This window comes from Hemiscyllium ocellatum, chromosome 24, assembly GCF_020745735.1.
Source record: "Hemiscyllium ocellatum isolate sHemOce1 chromosome 24, sHemOce1.pat.X.cur, whole genome shotgun sequence".
NCBI lineage: Eukaryota > Metazoa > Chordata > Chondrichthyes > Orectolobiformes > Hemiscylliidae > Hemiscyllium > Hemiscyllium ocellatum.
In genome coordinates, this window is record NC_083424.1 from 15,029,255 (window position 1) to 15,053,728 (window position 24,474).

General features: G+C 41.2%; 1 protein-coding gene across 1 annotated transcript in view; it reads right to left on the minus strand.

The window, feature by feature from the left end:
- The window catches only part of trpv4 (transient receptor potential cation channel, subfamily V, member 4), a 110,613-nt gene that overhangs the window by 22,577 nt on the left and 63,562 nt on the right, over positions 1-24,474 (minus strand). The window contains exons 6-8 of the mRNA XM_060843492.1: positions 11,508-11,806; positions 9,485-9,664; positions 789-947 (exon numbers count right to left, since the gene is read on the minus strand). Coding sequence (XP_060699475.1) covers positions 789-947; positions 9,485-9,664; positions 11,508-11,806 — 638 coding nt within the window. The remainder of the gene's footprint in view (positions 1-788; positions 948-9,484; positions 9,665-11,507; positions 11,807-24,474) is intronic.

Consider the following 24,474-nt stretch of genomic DNA (forward strand, 5'->3'; position numbering starts at 1 on the left):
ATGAATAATTACTCTGATAATATGATTACAGGGAATTGCAGCTCAGCTTAATGTGCTGTTAGCTCGTTTTGTACTGACAGCTAAACGGAAAAACCCAAGTTTGGCCTAGAGCAAAGCATCGGCTCCTTAATGACATAGAACAGTAAGGTCACAAGCTCAGTTCACTACTCTGCACACTTCCTGGTCTAGGCAGCAAGCAGACAGCTAAATGTTCACTGGATGTTGTAGACACCAATAACTGAGAGGACCAACCAGATGCTAATATTCTGGGATCTTGCCCCTATTAGTGGCCAGTCAGAAGCAATCTGCTGTCCCCCAGTCCCTCAGGTGCCAATACTGGATTCCAGGTACAACATAGATTCTCAGAGCACAGAAGAAGGCCATTCAGCCCATCATGCCTGTGTCAACTCTTTGAAGGAATACAAAATAGTTCCACTCCAGTGCTCTTTCTTCAAAGCACTGCAAATGTCTCTTTTTTCAATGCATAGCTGATTCTCTTTTGAATCTGAATCTACTATCAGACGCTTCATGGAGATTCAAAATGAATAGATTCGCAGGGAGTGCATTACTGAAAGAAGACAGAGAACAGACGACTGTTCCCTTGAAGCCATTCAGTAACCAGAAAGTTCCCATCCACAGATTGACCCCTTTAAATGGTCATGTGGAGCAAAAACAAATTAAAGGGCCTTCACACTCAAATGAATGGGCACCTCAGTCCAGGAAAAATTACAAGGCAAGTTGGAACAGACAGGTCACCACTTGAAAAACAGGCCCCACCTCACACTTACTTTGCCTTCAGAAGGCCTATAATAGGCAATAAGGGTAAATATGACCATGGCTGTGATATAGGAGACAACACTGAGGTAGAAGGACACAGCTGCAAACTTCTTCCACTTATCACGAAATAATTCATTAATTGGTTCCACAGCTAACATTTCATAACGATTCTGCAAAAGAAATTCAAAAACAACAAACAACTTTCATTTATATAGCATCTTCAGTGAGGTAAAACATCAGAAAAGAAATGCCAAACAAAAAGTGGCGATGAACCACACCACCACCTACTGGGAGAGATAACAGTGTGGGTTTTAAGGAGCAGCTTAACGGGGGAAAGAGATTTAGAAGTGGAGGGGTTTAAGAAAGGAATTTGATCTTATGGAAGTTTTCACCAACAAGCCCAGCTACTGGAGAGATAGAAACAGTAACAAAAGTGGGCGGCACGGTGGCACAGTGGTTAGCACTGCTGCCTCACAGCGCTAGAGATCCGGGTTCAATTCCCGCCTCAGGCAACTGACTGTGTGGAGTTTGCACGTTCTCCCCGTGTCTGCGTGGGTTTCCTCCGGGTGCTCCGATTTCCTCCCACAGTCCAAAGATGTGCGGGTCAGGTGAATTGGCCATGCTAAATTGCCCGCAGTGTTAGGTAAGGGGTAAATGTAGGGGTATGGGTGGGTGCGCTTCGGTGGATTGGTGTGGACTTGTTGGGCCGAAGGGCCTGTTTCCACACTGTAAGTAATCTAATCTAATCTAAAAGTGATTCTTATCAAAATGACATCACATGGCAATAAATAATCAAATTATCATTAATAATTATTGTATATTAGACGTGATTACCAACCATTCATGAAGAGTTCAGTCCTTTACATTGAGAAAGTTTATCAGGCAACCATTTTTTGAACAATGATTTAGGGATGTGACCCTGGCTGCTAATTTGACCTCAGAGCTGATTCAGGAACTAAATACTCCAGAATCCCACTTTTCATTTCATGTGTAATCAGGACTTTATGCCCGATCATTTTAAAATGGGAAAATTGAGAAATATTTCCGATGTCTGCACCCAATGAGGACTCACCTGCCAGAAGCACACTTGACAAATCAGGACTCAGTTATATTAACCACACACATTGTCCAGTTTCTCTTGAGAAAAAGTGAGGACTTCAGATGCTGGAGATCAGAGCTGAAAAAATGTGTTGCTGGAAAAGCGCAGCAGGTCAGGTTGCATCCAAGGAGCAGAAGAATCGATGTTTTGGGCATAAGCCCTTCTGCAGGAATGAGGAAGGTGTGCCAAGCAGGCTAAGATAAAAGTAGGGAGGAGGGACTTGGGGGAGGGGCGTTGGGAATGCGATAGGTGGAAGGAGGTTAAGGTGAGGGTGATAGGCCGGAGAGCGGGTGGGGGCGGAGACGTCGGGAAGAAGATTGCAGGTCAAGAAGGCGGTGCTGAGTCCAAGGGTTGGGACTGAGATAAGGTGGGGGGAGAGGAAATGAGGAAGCTGGAGAAATTTGTATTCATCTCTTGTGGTTGGAGGGTTCCTAGGCGGGAGATTAGGTGCTCTTCCTCCAGGCGTCATGTTGCCATGGTCTGGCGATGGAGGAGGCTAAGGACCTGCATGTCCTTGGCGGAGTGGGAGGGGGAGTTAAAGTGTTCAGTCACGGGGCGGTTGGGTTGGTTGGTGTGAGTGTCCCAGAGGTGTTCTCTGAAACGTTCCACAAGTAGGCGGCCTGTCTCCCCAATGTAGAGAAAGTCACATCGGGTGCAGCGGATGCAGTAAATGATGTGTGTGGAGGTGCAGGTGAATTTGTGATGGATATGGAAGGATCCCTTGGGGCCTCGGAGAAAAGTGAGGGGGAGATGTGGGCGCAAGTTTTGCATTTCTTGCGGTTGCAGGGGAAGGTGCCGGAAGTGGAGGTTGGGTTGGTGGGGGGTGTGGACCTGAGGAGGGAGTCGCAGAGGGAGTGGTCTTTCCGGAACACTGATAGGGGAGGGGAGGGAAAGATACCCTTGTTAGTGGGGTCTGACTGGAGGTGGCGGAAATGACGAAGGATGATATAATGTATATGGAGGTTGGTGGGGTGGTAGGTGAGGACCAGTGGGGTTCTGTACTGGTGGTGATTGGAGGAGCGGGGTTCAAGGGCAGAGGAGCGGGAAGCGGAGGAGATGCGGTGGAGAGCATCATCAACCACGTCTGAGGGGAAATTGCGGTCTTTGAAGGAGGAGGCCATCTGGGTTGTTCGGTATTGGAACTAGTCCTCCTGGGAGCAGATGTGGTGGAGGCGAAGGAATTGGGAATATAGGATGGCGTTTTCACAGGGGGCAGGGTGGGAGGAAGTGTAATCTAGGTAGCTGTGGGAGTCGGTCGATTTATAGTAAATGTCCATGTTGAGTCAGTCACCCGAGATAGAAATGGAGAGGTCTAGGAAGGGAGGGAGGAGTCTGAGACGATCCAGGTAAATTTGAGGTCAGGGTAGAAGGTGTTAGTAAAGTGGATGAACTGTTCAACCTCCTCGTGGGAGCACGCGGCAGCGCCGATACAGTCATCGATGTAGCGGAGGAAAAGGTGGGGGGTAGTACCAATATAGCTGTGGAAGATGGACTGTTCCACATATCCGACGAAGAGGCAAGCATAGCTGGGGCCCATGCGGGTGCCCATGGCGACTCCTTTGGTTTTGAGGAAGTGGGAGGATTGGAAAAAGAAGTTGTTCAGAGTGAGGACCAGTTCAGTCAGTTGAAGGAGGGTGTCAGTGGAAGGGTACTGGTTGGGTCGGCGGGAAAGGAAGAAGCGGAGGGCTTTGAGGCCTTCATGATGGGGGATGAAGGTGTATAGGGACAGGATGTCCATGGTGAAGATAAGGCGTTGGGGGCAGGGGAAGCGAAAATCATGGAGGTGGTGGCCGGTGTGGGTGGTGTCCCGAACATAGCTGGGGAGTTCTTGGATAAGGGGGACAGGACCGTGTTGAGGTATGCAGAGATGAGTTCGGTGGGGCAGGAGCAAGCTGAGACAATAGGTCGGCCGGAGCAGTCAGGTTTGTGGATTTTCGGCAGGAGGTAGAAACGGGCAGTGCGGAGTTGTGGGACTCTGAACAACTTTTCTTTCCGATCCTCCCACTTCCTCAAAACCAAAGGAGTCGTCATGGGCACCCACATGGGCCCCAGCTATGCTTGCCTCTTCGTCGGATATGTGGAACAGTCCATCTTCCACAGCTACACTGGCACCACCCCCCACCTTTTCCTCCGCTACATCGATGACTATCGGCGCTGCCTCGTGCTCCCACGAGGAGGTTGAACAGTTCATCCACTTTACTAACACCTTCCACCCCGACCTCAAATTTACCCGGACCGTCTCAGACTCCTCCTTCCCCTTCCTAGATCTCTCCATTTCTATCTCGGGTGACCGTCTCAACATGGACATTTACTATAAACCGACCGACTCCAACAGCTACCTAGATTACACCTCCTCCCACCCTGCCTCCTGTATAAAAATGCCATCCCATATTCCAAATCCCTTCGCCTCCGCCGCATCTGTTCCCAGGAGGACCAATTCCAATACCGAACAACCCAGATGGCCTCCTTCTTCAAAGACCGCAATTTCCCCTCAGATGTGGTTAACAATGCTCTCCACCACATCTCCTCCACTTCCTGCTCCTCCACCCTTGAACCCCGCTCCTCCAATTGCCCCCTGGACAGAACCCCACTGGTCCTCACCTACCACCCCACCAACCTCCAGATACATCGTATCATCCTTCGTCATTTTCGCCATCTCCAGACAGACCACACCACCAAGGATATCTTTCCCTCCCCTTCCTTATCAGTGTTCCGGAAAGACCACTCCCTCCGCAACTCCCTCGTCAGGGCCACCACCCCACCAACCCAACCTCCATTCCCAGCAACCGCAAGAAATGCAAAACTTGCACCACACCTCTCCCCTCACTTCCCTCCGAGGCCCCAAGGGATCCTTCCATATCCATCACAAATTCACCTGCACCTCCACACACATCATTTACTGCATCCGCTGCACCCGAGGTGATCTCTTCTACATTGGGGAGACAGGCTGCCTACTTGTGGAACGTTTCAGAGAACACCTCTGGAACACCCGCACCAGCCAACCCAACCGCCCCATGGCGGAACACTTTAACCCCCCCTCCCACTCCGCCAAGGACATGCAGGTCCTTGGCCTCCTCCATCGCCAGACCATGGCAACACGACGCCTGGAAGAAGAGTGCCTAATCTTCCGCCTAGGAACCCTCCAACCACAAGGGATGAATGCAAATTTCTCCAGCTTCCTCATTTCCCCTCCCCCCACCTTATCTCAGTCCCAACCCTTGGACTCAGCACTGCCTTCTTGACCTGCAATCTTCTTCCCGACCTCTCCGCCCCATCACACTCACCTTAACCTCCTTCCACCTATCGCATTCCCAACACCCCTCCCCCAAGTCCCTCCTCCCAAACTTTTTCTTAGCCTGCTTGGCACATCTTTCTCATTCCTGAAGAAGGGCTTATGCCCGAAACGTCAATTCTCCTGCTCCTTGGATGCTGCCTGATCTGCTGCGCTTTTCCAGCAACACATTTTTCAGCTCCAGTTTCCCTTGGCCAACTTGTGCCCAAAATAGTGAGACTCTGCCCCATGCGCACACAATGGATGCATCCAGTGTCATAAAAGTAGGGTCACTGACAAGGGAGGGATAGGAAATTGGGATATTACACTTTATAATGAATGAAACAAATTTCACAGATGGAAATTATAGCTAAGAAGTTTTTTTTTACTCATTTGTAATTTAGTTATGAATTTTCAGAATCCATTTTGCTAAAGCTCTTACTGTTCATCTTCAATTCCTCTCCTAACTGTTGAGAACTCCACTAGAATCTGAATTAGCAGTGACCTGGGGAAGCTGGTTCCCCCAGTTGGGGATCAAGAACCAAGCCACAGTTTCAGAATATTGAAACGGCATTGAACACTGAGCTGAGAAGAAATAATTTCACTCAGGTACAGAAATCTCAGAATTCTCTATCCCGGAGAACTCTAATTTGACTCATTGAGTTTATTTAACAGAGGTTAATAGATTTTTGGATGTTCGGGAATTAAGGGACATGGAAATACTTCAGGAAACTGCGATTGAGGGAAATATCAGCAATGATCTACTTGAATGATGTAGCAGGCTTAATCAGTCAAATGACCTAACAGTGCCCTTGGATAGGTTAAAAACTGAGAGAGGAGGTATGACACTGCTTTCTGTAAAACAGGAGAAATGGACAGGATACATCTGAGGATACTGAAGGAATTGAGCATGCAAATTGGGGAACAATTGGACATAATTATCACACCCTCCTTAAACACAAGGGGCAGGACTGGGGACCGGGGACCGGGGACCGTTACCCGTTACCCGTTACACCCTTGTTCAAAAGGAATGCAAGGAGAACCACAACAACTTCAGTAGGTCAGCAGAACCTTAGCAGTGGGAAAGCTTTTACAATGATAATCCAGGTGAAAGATTATCAGTAACTTGGACAAGTACAGATAAATTAAGGAAAGTTTAGATTTGTTAGAGGTAAATCATGTTGAACTAATTTGGTTAAATTGTTTTCATGAGGTGAAAGAGAGGGTTGACAAGGATGCTGCAATTGGTGTGATGTGCATTGACTTCCAAAGTTTCACCTCAGACTTGCCAATGAAGTTGAAACACTTGGCTTCAAAGGGAAGGAACAGAGAGACCCTGGCAGTGTATGAACAAAATTGTTAAAAAGTGGTGGGGCAGGTTGAAAAAGTGACTAGCAAGGAACTTATGCCCTCCCCTGTACTGAACTTGGTGACAGGATAGGGACACTTAACTGATGGTGGGTAACAGGTGGGGGACGCTGTCGCCTCCCATTTTCACCCTGGCTAAAGTGGTGGAAAGATCCTACACTGTCATCAATTGTGGATTTTAAGTAGATAATTAATAATTACTTAAAAGTCTCTTCCCACGCTTGATGGCATTAACTCAGCAGCAGAGAGAGGCTTGGCAAGCAAAGAAACAAACAGGGGCCCAAAATCAAAGCCGATCCCTGTGTTTTTCACAAGATCGCACTCTGATCCAAATCTGGGCATCACACTTTACGAGGGATGTGGAGGCTTTAAAAAGAATAATCAGAAAAGACTTGGAAGAATGCTTCCAGGAATGTAAAGGTGGACAATGGCCTGGTGAAAATTATCATTAGACTATTAATCCAGTGACCCAGGAAATGTTCTGGGAACCTGGGTTTGAATCCAGCCATGGAAGATAGAATTTGAATTCAATAATAATCTGGAAATATGAGTCTAATGATAACCATGAAACTATTGCTAATTATCAGGAAAAAAACCCTTCTGGCCTACATTTGACTCCAGACCCACAGTAATGTGGTTGACTCTTATCTGCACTCTGGGCAATTAGGGATGGACAATAAATGCTGACTTAGCTAGTGATACCCTCAAATAAAAAAATTAAAATGAGTCTTTGTTATGCAGGTCAATTGGAGAACTTGGGGGATATTGGCTTTAGAGAACATTCAGAGGAGATTTGATAAAGTTATTCAAAGTGATGAGGAAGCTAGACAGGGAGGATCAAAAGAAACTACTCCTGTCGGCTGAGAGGGAGATTGAGTTGATACGGATTTAAGATGAATGGCAAAAAGGGGATTAAAAAGTAGAACTTGCAGAGAGCTAGCACAGATATGATGGGCCAAAGAATCTCCTATCTGTAACATGCAATGATTCTGATTTCTTATATTGAGATCTCCCTGTCACAATGTAGCCCAAGGAAATGCATTGCCACAGGGAGAGAAGCAGCTGCATCATTTCCTTTTATGTTGGGCTTTCTGACTCAAGGCAAGAAATGCTGGAAACACAGAACATGATGCTGGAAACAGTAAGGAAAGCCTAGCAAGTACTTTACCAGTGACTGAGTTGACATGGATTACAAAAATAAACAAGCCAAGAGACCTATTCCACAGCACATGTGAAGTAATAAAACACCATCATCAAAAATCCTGCTTTATTACCAATATTTGTTTGTTTTCTTAGAGATCAGAACATTTTTCCAATGTTGTGGTTCTGTTTGCCGAGCTGGAAGTTTTTGCTGCAAACGTTTCGTTCCCTGGCTAGGGAACATCATCAGTGCTATTTGATGATGCACTGATCCAATAGCACTGATGATGTTCCCTAGCCAGGGAACGAAACGTTTGCAGCAAAAACTTCCAACTCGGCGAACAGAACCACAACAACGGACACCCGAGCTACAAATCTTCAACCAGACTTTAAACATTTTTCCAAGCTTTGGTTTCAATTTTAGTATAAAACAGTCCCTTGGTGGTTGTGACTCCTTTATATTAAAAAAAGAATTACATCTTCAACATTTTTAGTAGCCTCAGGATAGACAAAAGCACTTTAAAACGAATGAAGTATTTTTGAATATAGCTCCTGTTATAATGCAGGAAAACCAATTTTTGCTCAGTGAGGTCCCACAAACTTCACTATCATAATGTTCTGAGAATATTTTTAGTGATATTGATTGAGGGATAAGTTGTGGCCAGGAAAATTCCCTGGATCTTCTTTACATGTACCTTGACTTAACATCGTACCAACATTCTAGCATCATTAACAGTACAGAGTGAAGTTCTAATTTGCCCCAACATTAAATGTTTGAGACTGATATTTTAGATGATTCAATTGGTGTTACAATACATTAACTATGGGCTCAGCTACATTGCAAGACAAAGCTCAATGAGAAGCTGAGCCCTAGCAATCCGAATGGTTGCAGCTTTGTTTCAAAAGCTTAATTAGCTGTTTTCTGCCATGTACCAACTGAAAAAATAAAAATGATAGGGTTGGGCTGGATCGACGGGATGGGACTCTTAAAAGGGTTGGTGTGGACTCGATGGGCTGAATGGCCTGCTCCCATACCATAGGCATTCTATAACTGACACCTCCCCGTGTCTGCGTGGGTTTCCTCTGGGTGCTCCGGTTTCCTCCCACAGTCCAAAGATGTGCAGGTCAGGTGAATTGGCCATGCTAAATTGCCCATAGTGTTAGGTAAATGTAGGGGAATGTAGTGTGGGTTGCGCTTCAGTGGGTCAGTGTGGACTTGTTGGGCCGAAGGGCCTGTTTCCATACTGTAAGTAATCTAATCTAAAAAAACCTCCTTTAATTGTGTGAAAAGTAGCCATGGATCTATGCTCACTTGCAGTACAGTGATTTACTTGGCAGACAGCTCAATAACTGAGGGCCAAGAACTGAAATTAATTGGTAGAATGATCATAGAAGATCTGAGGACAGGTTTTCTCATCCAGAAGGTGGTAATGATCTTGAACTCTATCTGAAAGGTTGGTGAAGGCAGATATCCTCATCACATTTGAAAATATCTGGATATGGAATTAAAGAACAAGGGTATGGACCAAGAATTGGAAAGTGGGATTTAGCTGGATAGTTCCTGCTTGGCTAGCAATAATATTATAAGCCAATAGCCTCATTCAATGCCATAAATGTTAATAAAGCTATGATTGCTGGTGAAGATTCGCATGTGTATGTCTGTGAGAATGTCAGCTAAGAAGGTAGTTTTGTTTTGTGTAAAATCTCCATAGTCAAGAAGCTCACTTGTGAAGGCTCACATGTGAACGATGGCCAGTTTTTCCAGGTGGTACTGGAAGATGCTGAACCAACACCTGAAAAGAGAGAAGGAAGGAAATTGACTCAATTACCTCTATCTTTCCATTGTAGACCAGTATCTCCAGCAATGACACCTCCTCCCCACATGTGTCTATTGCTGAGAGATCATAAAGCGAGGAGTACACTGGCCCATAGGCCCAGTCCCTAAATTTGCGAGAAAGGTGACGAGCACTTTCATCCTTTATCTCCCTCCTGATAATGTGCTGAAAAACCTATCAAAAATAGGAGGCCAGGTTATTAAATATTATGGAATTAAAACAATTAGATATAAAAGGTCCAAAAGATTTGAGAATGTTTGCACTATCTCAAATCTTTGTGGTGTTTCATTCTATGTATCCTAAAGCATTGAACAATCAAGTTCATATATCATAATGCCATCACTATTAAAAATGTAACAAGTGCAACAACATGTGCTTTTCATGTAGTCTACTTGGACTTTAGCAAGGCTTTTGATTGGGTACCATGATAACAAAGGTCAAAAATAGAAATTGCTGGAAAAGCTCAGCAGGTCAGGCAGCATCTGTGGAGAGAAATCAGAGTTTATGTTTTAGGCCAAGTAACCCTTCCTCAGAACTGATAGCAAAGATCCATGGGATCCAAGGAAATTTTGCAAATTGGATCCAGAATTGGCTGAGTGTCAGGAAGCAGAAGGTAAGCCTGTGTCCAGAAGGATCCCACAGGGATCATGCTGGGGCCCTTGCTGATTGTGGTTTATATAAACGGTTTAGAGGTAGCAGATTTGATTATTAAGTTAATGGATAATACTAAAATTGGTGAGGCAGTAAGCAGTGAGGAGGATAGCCTTAAACAACAACAGGATAAAGACAGACAATCTGATCAGATGGGTTGATCAGTGCAAAAAGGAATTCAATCCAGATATGTGTGAGATGATGCACGTAGGCGGGACAAACAAAGCAAGGGAATATATGATGAAGAGTAGGACCCTGGAAAGCACTATGTATCAGAGGGACCTTGGTGTGCATGTCCACCGGTCACTTAACCTATCAGGACAGATGGATAAAGTGCGCGTGTGGCATATTTGTCTTTATTTGTTGAGGCATAGAGTTTAAGAACAGGGAGATTATGTTGGAACTGTATAAAACGGTAATTAGGCAACAGCTAAGAGTAATGTGGATTCCAGAACTGTATAATATCAGAGGGATGCCATAACACTGGAGAGTGTGCACAGGAGATTGGCCAGCATGTTACATGGGCTAGAGAGTTTCAGTTATGGAGCTGATTTCCTTGAAGCAGAGGAGATTGAGAGGCGATATGATTGGGAAGTATAAAATTATAAGGGGAATGGACAGGAAGGAACATTTCCTCTTGATAAAGGGATCAATGACCACGGATTATAAATTTAGGGTAAGGAGCAGAAGGCTTTGAGGAGATGTGAAAAAAAACTTTTTCACCCAAAAGGTGATGGGAATCTGGAACTCACTGCCTGTAAGGGTGGCAGAAACCTTCATAATGTTTAAGTAGTATTCGGACGTGCACTTATGGTGCTAAGACATACAAGACTCTGGACCAAGTACTGGAAAATGGAATTAGAATAGTTAGGTGGTTGTTTTTGATCAGCACAGACATGACCCGAAGAGCCTTTTTCTGTATTGTGGGCCTCTGTGACTCTATAACCAATTTGTGCTCAGCAAGCTCCCACAAGCAGCAGCAATGTGGCACTCCCATCCCAGCCACAGCTGGTACTGACAGCTGAACCTTTGAAGTGAAGCAGCTGAACAGATTTCTGTTTGTCCAACCAAATAAACGGGGGGAGGCCAGGCCATAATTTTAGTTCCAGCCAGCTGCGCACTGTGCCATAACCATAAAGAACAGCCTCAGCACTACCGCCATCCTAGCTGGACAATTTGCAAATCCAATTCCCCAACTTCTCTTGTACTTAGATCATACAGACAGCTCAATTCTTTTCTGTCCATTACTAGCAGCCCAGCACAAAACTATTCTCCTCCTCTCGCTATCTTTCAGAAAGATACTTGAGAAAATGTCACTCATATGCAAGATGACCTTAAACAATTGTCTTAAGATCTACCTATTTACCCCAATCTTGCCAAGCTTTGCTGCCATCTTGAGTGGCGACAGCCCGTCATTATTTAAGATGGCCTCCAGGTTGCAGTCTGGGTACATCTTGGCACATTTGATGAGGAACAAGTCATACATTTTAGTCAAAAACTTGGTATTCTCCCTGGTGTTATCAGCAATGGCAACCAAAGCATGGAGCACGGTGTTTCCTCGTGAGTCCTGTCTCCGCAGGTCCGCGATCTTATCTGGGTTTTCAGTGAGGTAGTTGACAATATCTGGCTGGTTTGTGCAGGCAGCCAGAGAGAGGGGTAATTCACCTGGAGAGATAAAGACCGTGAACAATTAACACATGTCAAGAAACACAAAAATAACCCATTCAGTTTTGGGAGGGGAGAGACTGGTCGACTTATCAGGGGTCTGCTGATTTTTATTTACGGATCGAATGTTGTTGAGAAGGGTTGCATGAGCTATTGGGAGCAATTGATAAAATCTTATGGTGTTTAATAACCTTTTGGGAGATTTGAGGAGTTCTTGGGGAGATTCTGATCATTTTCAGGGGTCCTGAGGACTTTGCAGTGATGCAAAGACTTTGCCATTTTTGCCACTCCCAGAGTCCTTGGCTAGGTCCATCATAGATGAAATACTAGAGCAAAGTTCACATCGTTCTTCCCAGTCAGAAGCCCATTCTCGGAACCTCTGCTGTGGAAGATCAGACTATCAGATGGATGCAATTGGAAAGTCAGATGTGAAGTGAACATTGGGAAATGAAAATCTTTGAATAACCATTCATACCCTATCATACTCCACTATCAACACTGACTCTTCCACTGAGTGTACTGTGTTTACATGTGGCAGATGCAAGGGTCACATTGGGTGCTTCTAAAGTTAGTATGTATCCAGAATTCCCCACCCACTATCTCAGAGTCAGTCCATTACCCCATTTCCAAATATGTTTTCCTTTCAAACCCTCACCCTGTGTAAAAAAAACTGGCATTACAGATCACATCCTTTGGTTTGGATCCTGTCGGTAGTTCCTAAAGTTATTTGGCTGTGATATGAGAGGACAGTTTATGGCCATTTTACGACCAATGTTCATCCTTGTCTTTAGTGGGTGAAAAGTTGAATGGTTGGTATTATGTAAAATTCATGGAATGGACTCTACATATTAGGGCCTCAATTGCTGACTCCCAGCCTCGCCAAAATGAAGGAAATGAGGGACCTTGATGGTTAGAGATTAGAATCAAGAGCATTTAGGAGTTGAGAAAAATCAAGTTAATAACATTCCAGTGAACTTTAATAAACACATTATTCAACAATAATTCTGATCCATTCATGGGATCCCAGTGAATATCCCATTCCCTCCTGCTGCCCTTGTACAAACACAATGCAGATCTAAGGACCTATTATTGGGAAGCATAATGGTGTGAAATTGTAGAGGATGTTTATAATACAGGAATTTGTGAGGAAAATAATTACACTGTTCCCAGTCATGTTAATAGAGGCTTCTCCTTGCTCTAACTGAAAGAAACTCTCCCTATGTTTACATGTACCAAAATAATTTGGTTGTCTTTGTTAATAGTATTTGTCTTGATCCCATTTGATGTTATTATGGGACAAGTCAAGTGTGAAATGTGGCATGATTGATCATGTTTTGTTTCTTTCTGGTTTTAACAAAATGGTCTTTCACTGAAACATAACCATGCAATGTTGAAGATTCAGTTTTAACACTAAAACAGAGGTTTATTAAACCAAAGAACTGAAGAAAAATTGGGTAAACCAAATTATTAATATTGACATAAGTTTAAAGATTTTAAACACATGGTAAAACACAATCCCATTTATCCCAACATCACTCATTTTCAGTTCTCACAGCAGGGAGAATTCCCTTCTCTATCGTATCTATAGAGTTTGACTAACTGTGGTTTCAAATTCCAGTCTTGAGAATTTTAAAGGACCTTCCTTGACTCTTCATATAACTGAGCTTAGACTTTCACAGCTTCAAAGAACCCCTTCAGTGTTGTAACCAAACACTTCTGTTCTAAAACTTTAAAACTAAACTCTTTAATCTGAGGCAATTGATTTCTTAGCAGTTCTAAACTCTTATTTAGAGGCAATTGTCATAAACACCCAGCATCAGCCAAGAATTCCACCGAAAGCTTCATCCAAATTATGGGTGTTTCACTTAAGCAAGAGAAACAAGTTATTCAAAACAAAACTTTTAAACTGAAAACCTAATGGACAACAGCTTACTTTGCTCACTCAAAAATTCTCTCAATGAGAGCAAAACCAGATTATATCCCAGGAATTTGCTCTCCTACTTTTTAAAAAATATGTCATGGTTACAGAGATACCTACGAGTTAATCATCAAACCCTTCCAGACACAGATCAAAACTTACCACTGCCTCAAATCCAAACTCTTAAAGGCATGGTTTTAAAATACAGGTAAATCGCCCTTCATACATCATATTTCGGCTTGGTAATCCAAATGTTCTCCATCTTCTTGAATGTGATTGAAAAGAAGAACTGGAGGCGACCTGTTGCAAGCTTTTAATTTCACTGCCTCAGTTTCCACAAAACCTGGAGTACGATGGCAATTCTAGCTGCCAGTCTGACCCTGATGGGGACTTGCTCCATTTGTCACAGGGTGCATGGATTATATATGCATAAGTACTCTCAACTCCACTGCATCATTCACATATTTTAAAGGGTAGGAAATAGGAAAGGGTGGGAAATCTGGGGGAAATAGAGAAACCCCTTCTTATCTCAAGAAATGTTTGCTGGGCTGAGGCTAAATGCTGATGAAGTGCTACTTTATCTTCTGGCTTTCACCTTGAAAGCTCAGCAAAACCTTCTCCAATAACAGATGAACAGAAGGGTCGTTACTCAGATGATTATGAATTCTTAGAATTCTCCTTTACAAAAGCTTTTGATGTAAAATTATTGAACATACTCAAAGCATAGATTGAAGAAATTTTGGGCACAGTATCAAGTGAAAGTAGGTACCACAGGAAAGCAGCATGTACTGTATATATCCCTTATCTTAAAGAGAGTTCACATTCAAGGATTTCATATGCACAGTGTATACAATATTATAACTTTGCAGTTAATCTGCCACCTGCAGCAACAGAAATCAGTTTATTTGTAGGAATGACTGTTTCATAACTTGTAATGTGTTTTATGTTTTAAATAAACCCAGGGAGTTCATCAGTTTCTAATGAGCAACTGATTACCAGACGATTATCATTAACATAAGAGATTAGAAGTGGAAGATCAGGCATAATCTTATCAATTGTTGGAACACGTTTAAGGGGCTGAGTAACTTGCTTTTGCCCATACCTTACCTTCATTCACTCACACATGCAGGAGATGCTGATTGAGTCAGCATTTATTGCCCTGGAGAATGTGGCAATAAGCTCCATTCTTGAACCATTGCATTTCCCATGTTATGTTCTGGTGCTGCTTTTCAAATGACTAGAGGTAGAATATAATTATAGCCCATCTTCCTGAATCTTATTTTCCCACCATGCTGAAGCTCCAGGTTTCCTAACGCAAAGTCATTCAGGCAAGTAGTGTGGGGGAAATCAAAGATGCTTCTCTGGCATCAACATACTGTTCAAAGCATCCATGCATGTGATGACCTATACACAACACAGGATATTTGGCTTGGAAACAATTGAGGGAAAAGTGTTAATTATTTACAGTTAATTCTAGAATCTCACATTGCCCACTATCTGATCTATGAGCCTGTGCCAAATATCAAATTATTAATCCATTATTTACCCCATTAATTTAATACGCTTTTCATCTGACTAGGAAAATGGAGTAGGAAGCAACTGCTAATAGACAATTTTTTAAAAGATACTAAGAGTCCCAAAAGCAATATGTCATTGATCATAGTGAATGCAATTTAAATGCTTCTGCAGTAATCAAAAATGCTGAACATCCACTGAATCCCAAATTTAATGCAGTGTCACACATAAAAATACAAACTTTACATACTACATTGCACAGGAGGAGCAATGGGCCATTTCTCACTTACTCACATTTTGCATCTTGTTACAGAACATTGATAGTGCTGCTGATAATAGGAAATTCTTTATCATACAATATGAATGGAGTAAACTTGCAGCTAAAGTAATAACAGAAACTAAGGTATTGATTGGATGCTACAAAGAAGAGACTTTAGAATTAAATAAATCTTTCCAGAAGTAAATTGGTTGATTGGCCTTTTTCACCCATACTTATGATACAGCTCACATGGTACATCACACCTACTTCTCTCCACCACTCAAATTTACAAACAGAGACCTCTGGTTGAGGTATCCCATCCCTCTCATCAAGAGAGGTCTTTTGTTACTTTTTGTACAATCAATTCCTGCCAAGAGTCTAATAACAGAAACGAACCTGACCGATGTGAATTTGCTGATCAAATCCGTTGGAAAACGCATAGTGTTGGCAATGTTGAAAAGTGCCAGAAACCTCTATGGTTTATAAATGCTTTATATTATTGCCATTGAAAAGAAACATGTGGCAAGATTCCAGATAGGGAAATAAAATACTTCTTTTGTAGTGGGTTTGTAGGGTGCCAGGATTCCTGTACCTGGAGGCAAATCCAATATTAAACTTGCTGGATGCAAAATAAGCCAAAAAAAATTGGCATTCCCAGCTAACTGTAAAATAACACAAGGCCTGCAGTTCAGGAGTAGGTGGCCATGGCATTCCATTAAACTGCACTTAAACAGTCACAGAAACACCTCTTCCTGTCCACCTCGCTAGGGGCTGTGAGAGTATCACAGCCTAGGGTGTGAGATGATATGTCAAGTTTATCTATAAGGGCAGCAATGAGAAGCTAAGCAATTGTGTGCCATTGGGCTGAAAGTGTAAAGTGTAAATACAATAATTATTCTTAGAAAGTTATAAATGGATGCTTCTGTTTTGCATTTATAAATAAATTGTTTAAGCCCAACCTGTTTTGTTTTACAGATTGTCCCTTGTTAATCAGCCACTTTAATCAGTTTAACAATTGGCTAATGGAATCTCACGAGTCTTTCCTGAACATGCCTCCAGTGGAAGGTAATTTGATCCATTGTTCTTATTTTATTATGTTAAAAAATTTGTCAGCAAAATTTAAATTTAATGTGATTTTTGAGACAGTGGCAGGAAACAGAAAAAAAGCTGAGAAGGTGCCAAGTTGATAAGACTGTTTTAAAGAAGCATAAATAGGAGCAAAAAAGTGCCAAAGCTAAGAAGCTGTGCTAAAACCACATGATTGATTGATTCGCCTCAGCTACAGTATTTCACACAATTTAAGAACCAAACTTTAAGAAGGATACCAAATTCCTGGAGAAGGTGAAGATGAGTTATACTAGAAATACAGCTGGAATGGTCAACTTCAGTTACATAGAGAGACACAAGCAGCTGAAATTGGTCTTAGAGTGGACATGGTTTAGGAGAGATTTAAGAGAAGTGATCAAAATATGAGGCTTTTGATAAGTCAAGAGTAAGTTGATAGACATCATTAATTGAAGATCATCAAAAGAAACTGGAGATCTTACATAAAGCTGTTGTATAATCTGGGATATTCTATCTGAATAAAGATAGGAGTAAATCCATTAATAACATTCAAAAGTGACTGGATAGAGGAATATTTATTAGGCTACATGGAAACAAGAGGGGCAGGAAACATGAAACAAAATGGATTATATCTTCAGTGGTTGGCACAAGGGTTTTGAGCTGGTCTGTATAACTGTCATCTACCTGTGATGTTTGATTCATTACATTATCTATGTTTATATTTATGATTCATCTTGGCTGAGCCCCTCCATTAAAAGCCGAACTGTTAAATATCATTATGATATGTCTTATCATCAGGGAAACACTATCATATTAGATACACAATTTATCCTCCCTCTGCCATCCCCAACATCACTCAGCAACTGCCCAGAGAGAAAAGCTAGGGTGTTTACTGCCTCCTGGCTCACTAAGGTATAACATTAGATTCACAACCTGTTTCATCCAAATTCATGAACCATTTTCATTTCACCATTATTCTTTTGCACAGTGCAATATATTGACTCAGGCAACTTAAGAACAGTCCAATTTTAGAGTAGAGTGCCCAGAAAGTTTTTAAACATGAACCAAACCCTCAAGACATATTGTTAAGAATGCATACAAGAACCTTCATTCAACAAGACTATATATTAAGCAAAAAATAAACACATATCCCATGATTTTAATTAAAAGAGCTGGAAAGATAGCTGTGGACAGTGTGTCCATTATTTTCCAATATTTTATCCAGGAGCCAAAACACAGAGCAGAAATATTAACCTTCTGTCAAAATTCTTACAACATATTAAGTGTCTTTTCCATTTACTTCTGTACATGGTAACCAAGAGTGAAAGATGGCACAAGATTCTCTAAATATGCTGTTTGAGGAAGCCTTGGTATTCTAATGGGAGACTCTCTCATTATACATGTCCCTACTCATGAGATCCCCTTTAATGAGAACAGAATGACTGCCCTAAAGTACAGGGTTTCCAATTGTGATTTTTACCCCTATCTCTAAATGAGTATCGAGCAATATTGGTCCCAGGTTATCCATGTTATTTATTCATTTATCCAGTGCAAATTCCCAAAACCAAGAGATTGCCTCCTCGTTTGCAGAGTTTAAGAGGATTAATCTGCCGCTGTAGAGGGGACCCTGCTCAGTTCAATGCAGCACTGTTTGCGTCTTTCACAAATGCATGAGCAGTTTGTACTGAGGCCTGAGCAATGGCTTTACAGGGGCCCTGGCTTGTGCTGAACCTTTCTAACCAGGGCAACTCTCGCCGTGGTGTTTCCCAGCCAAATGGGCTTGTCACAAGAAACATGTTAGTGACTTCATGTCTTTTTTTTCCCAAAATACATACATCTCTTTTATTAATAATTTGTCTTAAGGTAATTTTCTTGTTACATTGTGCTTCTGATAATGTCATATGGTCCGTATTGGAGATATTGAGTTCTACACCAACCTTTGTAGGGCACAGATGTAATCGGTTCAGAACTTGTAACAGACCATCTTCTTAACTATGAGTAGTACCTCTTCTGCAAAAATTCCACTGTGATCTCTATCACTGATCATTTAACATGTCCCAGACAAAGGACAGGCAAAAGTGGCCTCACTCTGAACCACATAATGGCAGAGGTGGCAGATATCACTAGGTACCAATAGTGGAATCCCGGTTAATGCCACACAGCGAGCAGCAGTGTGGATTCAAATTCCATGCCAAAAACTCCAGCATGGGTAAATGACGCAGAAAAAAATAAAATATTGTAGACCATTGAGTTTGCCACGTAGACAGTATTACCACTTTAAGAGTACACACAATGTGTAGTTAAAACACAATTACAAACAGAGAGACTGCAACAACTGTGGAAATAGCAACAGGGCAAGCTCAGCATGCCAAAAGATAACCTTTACCAAAAATCTGGTCAGAAGTGCAGAGGAAAACTGTGGGCTGGGAGAAGGACTAAAAACCAGGTGCACTTAAGAAAATACATAGTCCTTAGCAAAGAAGGATACATAGAGAGCAAGTGTAGTCTCCAGATATAAAGTTAGATATCCCTAAGGGAAAAGGGAAAACCTTTATAAAAATTGGCTCAAAAGATCATTGAGGAAGATACAAGGGAGAGAAAGAGACTTCTCACCTCTCACAAGGAGCATCAAACCATCAAGGTTAAGCTCCACAAGATTTATTCAGGGGTGGCAGAATTGGTAAGGCTTCAGAATTTATGCTGGTAAAATGCAAATTTACAGAAACATAATGAAATGATTTAGCAGAAGAAGAAAAGCCAGGAGACATTTTAAAAAAGGGACTCAGAAATTAAACTTCAATTTCAGAGATTAAAGCCAGAGAACTTTATTTTTTTAAAAAATCATGTGGAAAATAATGCCTGGAACTTTACATCACAAAAGGCAAGAAAATGTCCACTTTTCCTGGGCAATGCTAACTGAGTTACTGAAGGTTGGAAAACCTGAAAAAAGGCCAGAAACCACCATTTTAATTACTAGAAACGATGGGAAAAATGCCAGAAACCACCATTTTTGATAACTAGAAATGATGGTAAAAATCTTAAAAAGATGAGTAATACTTGTTAGCAGTACAGAGATACAGTATTCCAAAGAAGAAGTTGAAACCATTTAATCACTGCAGAACAGCAATGGAATTTAAAACTTTATTGAATCATTAATACAATAGTGCAATATAAAATGTAAACATACTAACAAAGAAATACTTAGCAAAGCCTGGCAAACTCTAATTGAAATTAAAATAGCTTTTTCAACAAGAAATGTGAAAAATATCAAGAATAAATAATTGAAGAGGTAATATTTCTGCGAAGATTCAAGGTCAGCAAAGAACCATACAGAACACAAGATTAGACATTTTGGAGATGACAATTCTTAAGATAACACATTACCTCAAAATTAAGGAATATGTCTGAAGTAGATCAGGTGAGTGCATTATTATATTCAATGGGTCTGATTGTGGATGATTCAGCCGAAAATTAAAGACAGTACAGATACTTTTGAAAATGTGTGAAAGGCTTTTGGTAATTTTGGTAATTAAAGTTTGGTCATTTAAAAACAAGTGTCCAATTGGACAGACATGGCATGGGTTCATGAAAGGCAGGTCACATTTAATTACTTTATTGGAATCCTATAAGGACATTATGAGTGCAGTGGACAAGGGGGAACTGGTGGATGTGGTATATCTGGATTTCCAGAAGGCATTTAACAAGATGCTGCACAAAGGACTGCTACATAAGATAAAGGTGCACAGCATTACAGGTGATATAATAGCATGGCTAGAAGTTTGGTTAACTAACTTAAAGAGTGGCCAGCGAGTAGATAAGTGGAGCTGAGTCCACAAAAAAAATTAGCCATGATCTTATTGAGTAACCTCAATGGGCCAGATGGCCTACTCATGCTCCTATTTCTTATGTTCTTAAGGAAATAAAATCTTGGAACAGCAAGATTTAAGAGAGTTCAGCCTCCAAAGGAATCTGTGCATTATGTAATTAAGATCTGTAAAGGTTAGCGGAAAATTAAAATTCAAGCTTTGAAATTAGAATTCACAAGAGACAGAATTGTTGATGGAATTTTCTCAGATTTCTTACATTCTAAAGAAAACTTTACTTTGGAGAAAGCTATTCAGACGGTGTTTTCCCAATCAGTCACATCTCCAAGCTTCGAGCTACCGGCAAGCCAATCATATCATTGTTGGCAAGCAGAAGGTTCCTTTGTTATCAATAACTGGTCACTCATCCACAGACAGATCAGCTACTTGTTGCCAGCCAAATATTTATTTCTACACAGTTCCCAGGCTCCAGCTCCTTGTAACAAGATGTGCACTACAGTTGTGTAAACAGCATTTACAATTAGCGTCAAGTTATTTGCTTTTAAAAACTTTGAAATCTTCCAACAAAACTTGGTTCTTCAACCAGTTCTTTCCCTTTTCAATCCACAATCAATAATACCAAAAAAAAACAGTTTTTGTAAATTTTACACACATGTCCAAGTAAGGATATTGTGCAACTCAAAAGGAAAATATGAAGATACAGCGCTCTTATGAAATTGCTAATTTTTTTTATCTTCTGTGATTTAGAACTTAAGAAATTTTGGTGAAAGCAAAGATCAATTAATTTTGTATGTTCTACATTTACTGTGAAATCAGCTCAATGCATTTCATCTGCTGTCGGTAGGTTCTGTTGAACTAATCGCTGGTTGCTAAAAGAAATCATGTTCGACTTCACAATGTCCATTTTTCCGGATCTCCACAACCAAACTCTGATTAGCTAACCTCCATGAATAACATTCCTCCTTTTCTCCAGCACAGGCAACATCAAAACAAATTGTAATACAACACAAGAGGACAATTGGCCATCAAGTCTGCACAGCATCCATTGAAGTACCTGAGGATCACAGCCGATTACATCACTTTCCCAGTGGAAATCCATCCAGCTCTTTTTTGAAGTAGCAAATTGGTTCAGCCACAATTACTTTGCAATAGCCTCTTAAAGATATATTAATCCAAGGGGAAAAAAGTTCCTTTAAATCTCTGGTCTCATTTGTAATTTTAAATCAGTGACGACCTGATTCTCTGCTCTACGTGGTTGATCTAGATCAAATCTTTTGGTTCACAGAGCACTTCAGAAGGGTAAAAGATCCCATTGATAACCCAAGGATTCTCCTCCACCTAGTTTCATTTGCTACGAAAAATAAACCTCATCACAATTAATAGGAACTTATGAAAACTGCAAATATTTCACTGCTTGTTTACTACTAAATGTATTAAATTTAATGCGCATTCATTTTAGAGTGAAATATTATGTATTTTTTTCATTCAAAAGATTGGACCTATTCATATTATAAATGTTAATAATACTAGGGTTAGAACACTTTCAAGGTTAGAGGGCACATTTTTACGGTAAGAGGAAAAGATTTAAAAAACACACAAAGGCCAAACACAGAGGGTGGTTCCCATGTGGAACGAACTTTCTGAGGAAGTGGTAGATGTGTGTACAATTACAACATTTAAAAGACATTTAGGTAAGTACATGAATAGGAAAGATTTGGAGAGATATGGGCACAGATCAGGCAGGCAGGACTAGTTTACTTTGGGATTATGTTCAGCATAGACTGGATGGACTGAAGGGTCTGTTTCTGTGCTGTATGACTCCATGACAGGTTACCAGCCTTTTGTCAAAGATCACAATTGGGGGACAATATGCCACACCTGAGTATGGATGGCCAAGGGCATCTCCCTTTTCTACCATCTGCCGAAAGCGCTTTGAAAGTTAATCAACTCATTTAGCCATGTTACAAACATCCATGTCCATCAAGCCCTGGAGCAGGACTCAAACACAAAACTTCTGGTTCTGATGCGTGGCACTACCGACGGCACCTCCATCATACTGCAAGCAAACACGCTTATTTGAAGTACTCACTACGTTACAAAACCATTTCAATAATATTGCTGAGAAACTAATACTTACCTTACAAGCAAACTAATCAAAAAAAATCTATAGTAGGACAAAAACCAAAGAACCGCAGATGCTGGAAATCAGAAATTGCTGGCAAAACTCAGCAGGTTGGCAGCATCTGTGGAGAGAAAGCAGAGTTAAACTTTTGGTCCAGTGACCCTTCTTTAGAATGGTGTAAGACATGTCTGGTTTATTAATCTTCTTCTTTGGGCAGTGCCTCAGGGTTGAGGATGGTGGTTTGTTTCCAAGGAGACAGGGCGTGGTTCTGTTGCGGTTCTGTGTGGAGGCATATCCTTTTGATGCTTGTGCCATACATATGAGCCACTCTGAGCAGCATCATAACAGTACTGGGAATGCGAGTCTATCCTCTCGTATGGCCCCAGTGGTTGTATTTTGGACCAGTGGACAGACCATCTTGCAGGACTTCCACAGACAATTAGTGGTCCATGGACTACTTTTTGAGAAATACTTGTCTAGTTTGATTGATGGTAGCTTTAAATATCAGTTTTGTACAGCTGTCATCCCATTCTTAAAATAGGTTTTGAAAACTGAGTAAAGGGTAAAGATATTTCTTAAAAGAATTACATTTCTGGCCAGGATCCAGAGTTAGATTTTGTTTATATAAGGCTTATTTCACTTTGAAGTTGGGCCAGGTAAAATGCTAAAAGAAGGGAACACAAGGGAGGACATTATGCCCTAACTCCTAAAACATTAGCAAGGCTTTCCAAGTGGTTCCACCCTCACTGATGACCAGCTCAACAAGCCCAGTGGAAGAGGAAGGATGAAGTAAACAGAAAGCACAAAACATAGGCTATCACTGAGCCAACAGCACCAACAGAGGGTAGGCAGCCAGGAAACCACACCTCAAGGAAGGGACTTTATGAACACACACGTACCTCAGACTGAAGCAAGAGAAAACAGAAATCCTGCTTCCCAGACACTGTGCCTTTCATACACTTTGAGACGCAAGTCAACTAAGACTGTGCCACAGCTATGAATAGTTCATTCTTTTTGACTATTTTAAGAGCATTTTCCTGCACCTCCTGCTAAACAGACAACATTTTATTATAATTATAACTTGAGAGTGTCGTTGTTTTTTAATCATTTAAAGAAGTTCACAATAGTTAAAATTAAGACTGCAAATTAGAAAAGCACAAGAGGCAGGAGCAGGATTAGAGAAGAAAAAAAATGATAGATATTAGATTTTCAAAAACTGGTAGCTCTATCACATAATACATTTGTCATTAGCAAGATAAGGACAGAATATAATATCAGATGAAAAGAAAGGGAATCCTAAACAAGTAAAACCCAATAAGAAACAAACTTGGAAGTTTTTAGAACTGCTTTTGGGAACAGGACAAAATCCTCAACTGATGTTAAAATTCAACTCAATGAGCATACTACTTGGTCAGTAAAATATTACATAAATTGAACGTTAAAAATGAAAAGAAAATTAGAACAGGTCTAGGTTTAATTAAAAGCAATGTACTGTAGATGCTGGAAATCTGAAATGAAAACAGGACATGCTGGCGAACCTCATTCCGAAGAAGAGTTATGTTAGACTCAAAATGTTAACTGTTTATCTCTTCATTAATATTGCCAGAACTGCTGAGTTTTTCCAATACTATGTTTTTGTTTTTAATTTTAATCAACTTACATTGAAAGTCTCCCAATACGTTAAAATAATCAGTGAGTTCCATCACAAGCGCAACATTGATGAATGGACAAACTCCCATTAAACACAAATGAGTTGAGGAATCGATTTGCATCAGGATGATCACTTTCTCCCTGAATGTATCTAACTGTAAAACTGAGACCAAAGTTGTTTATGACGTTCTTTACTTCCATCCAACGGCTCTTCTTGAGCCGTTTTCATCAAAATAGATCAGTTTGTCAAGGTTCAGTAATCTCTGCACCCTTAAAGGGTGTATCTTCCGAAGAGAAGCACTTTCAAATACAGTC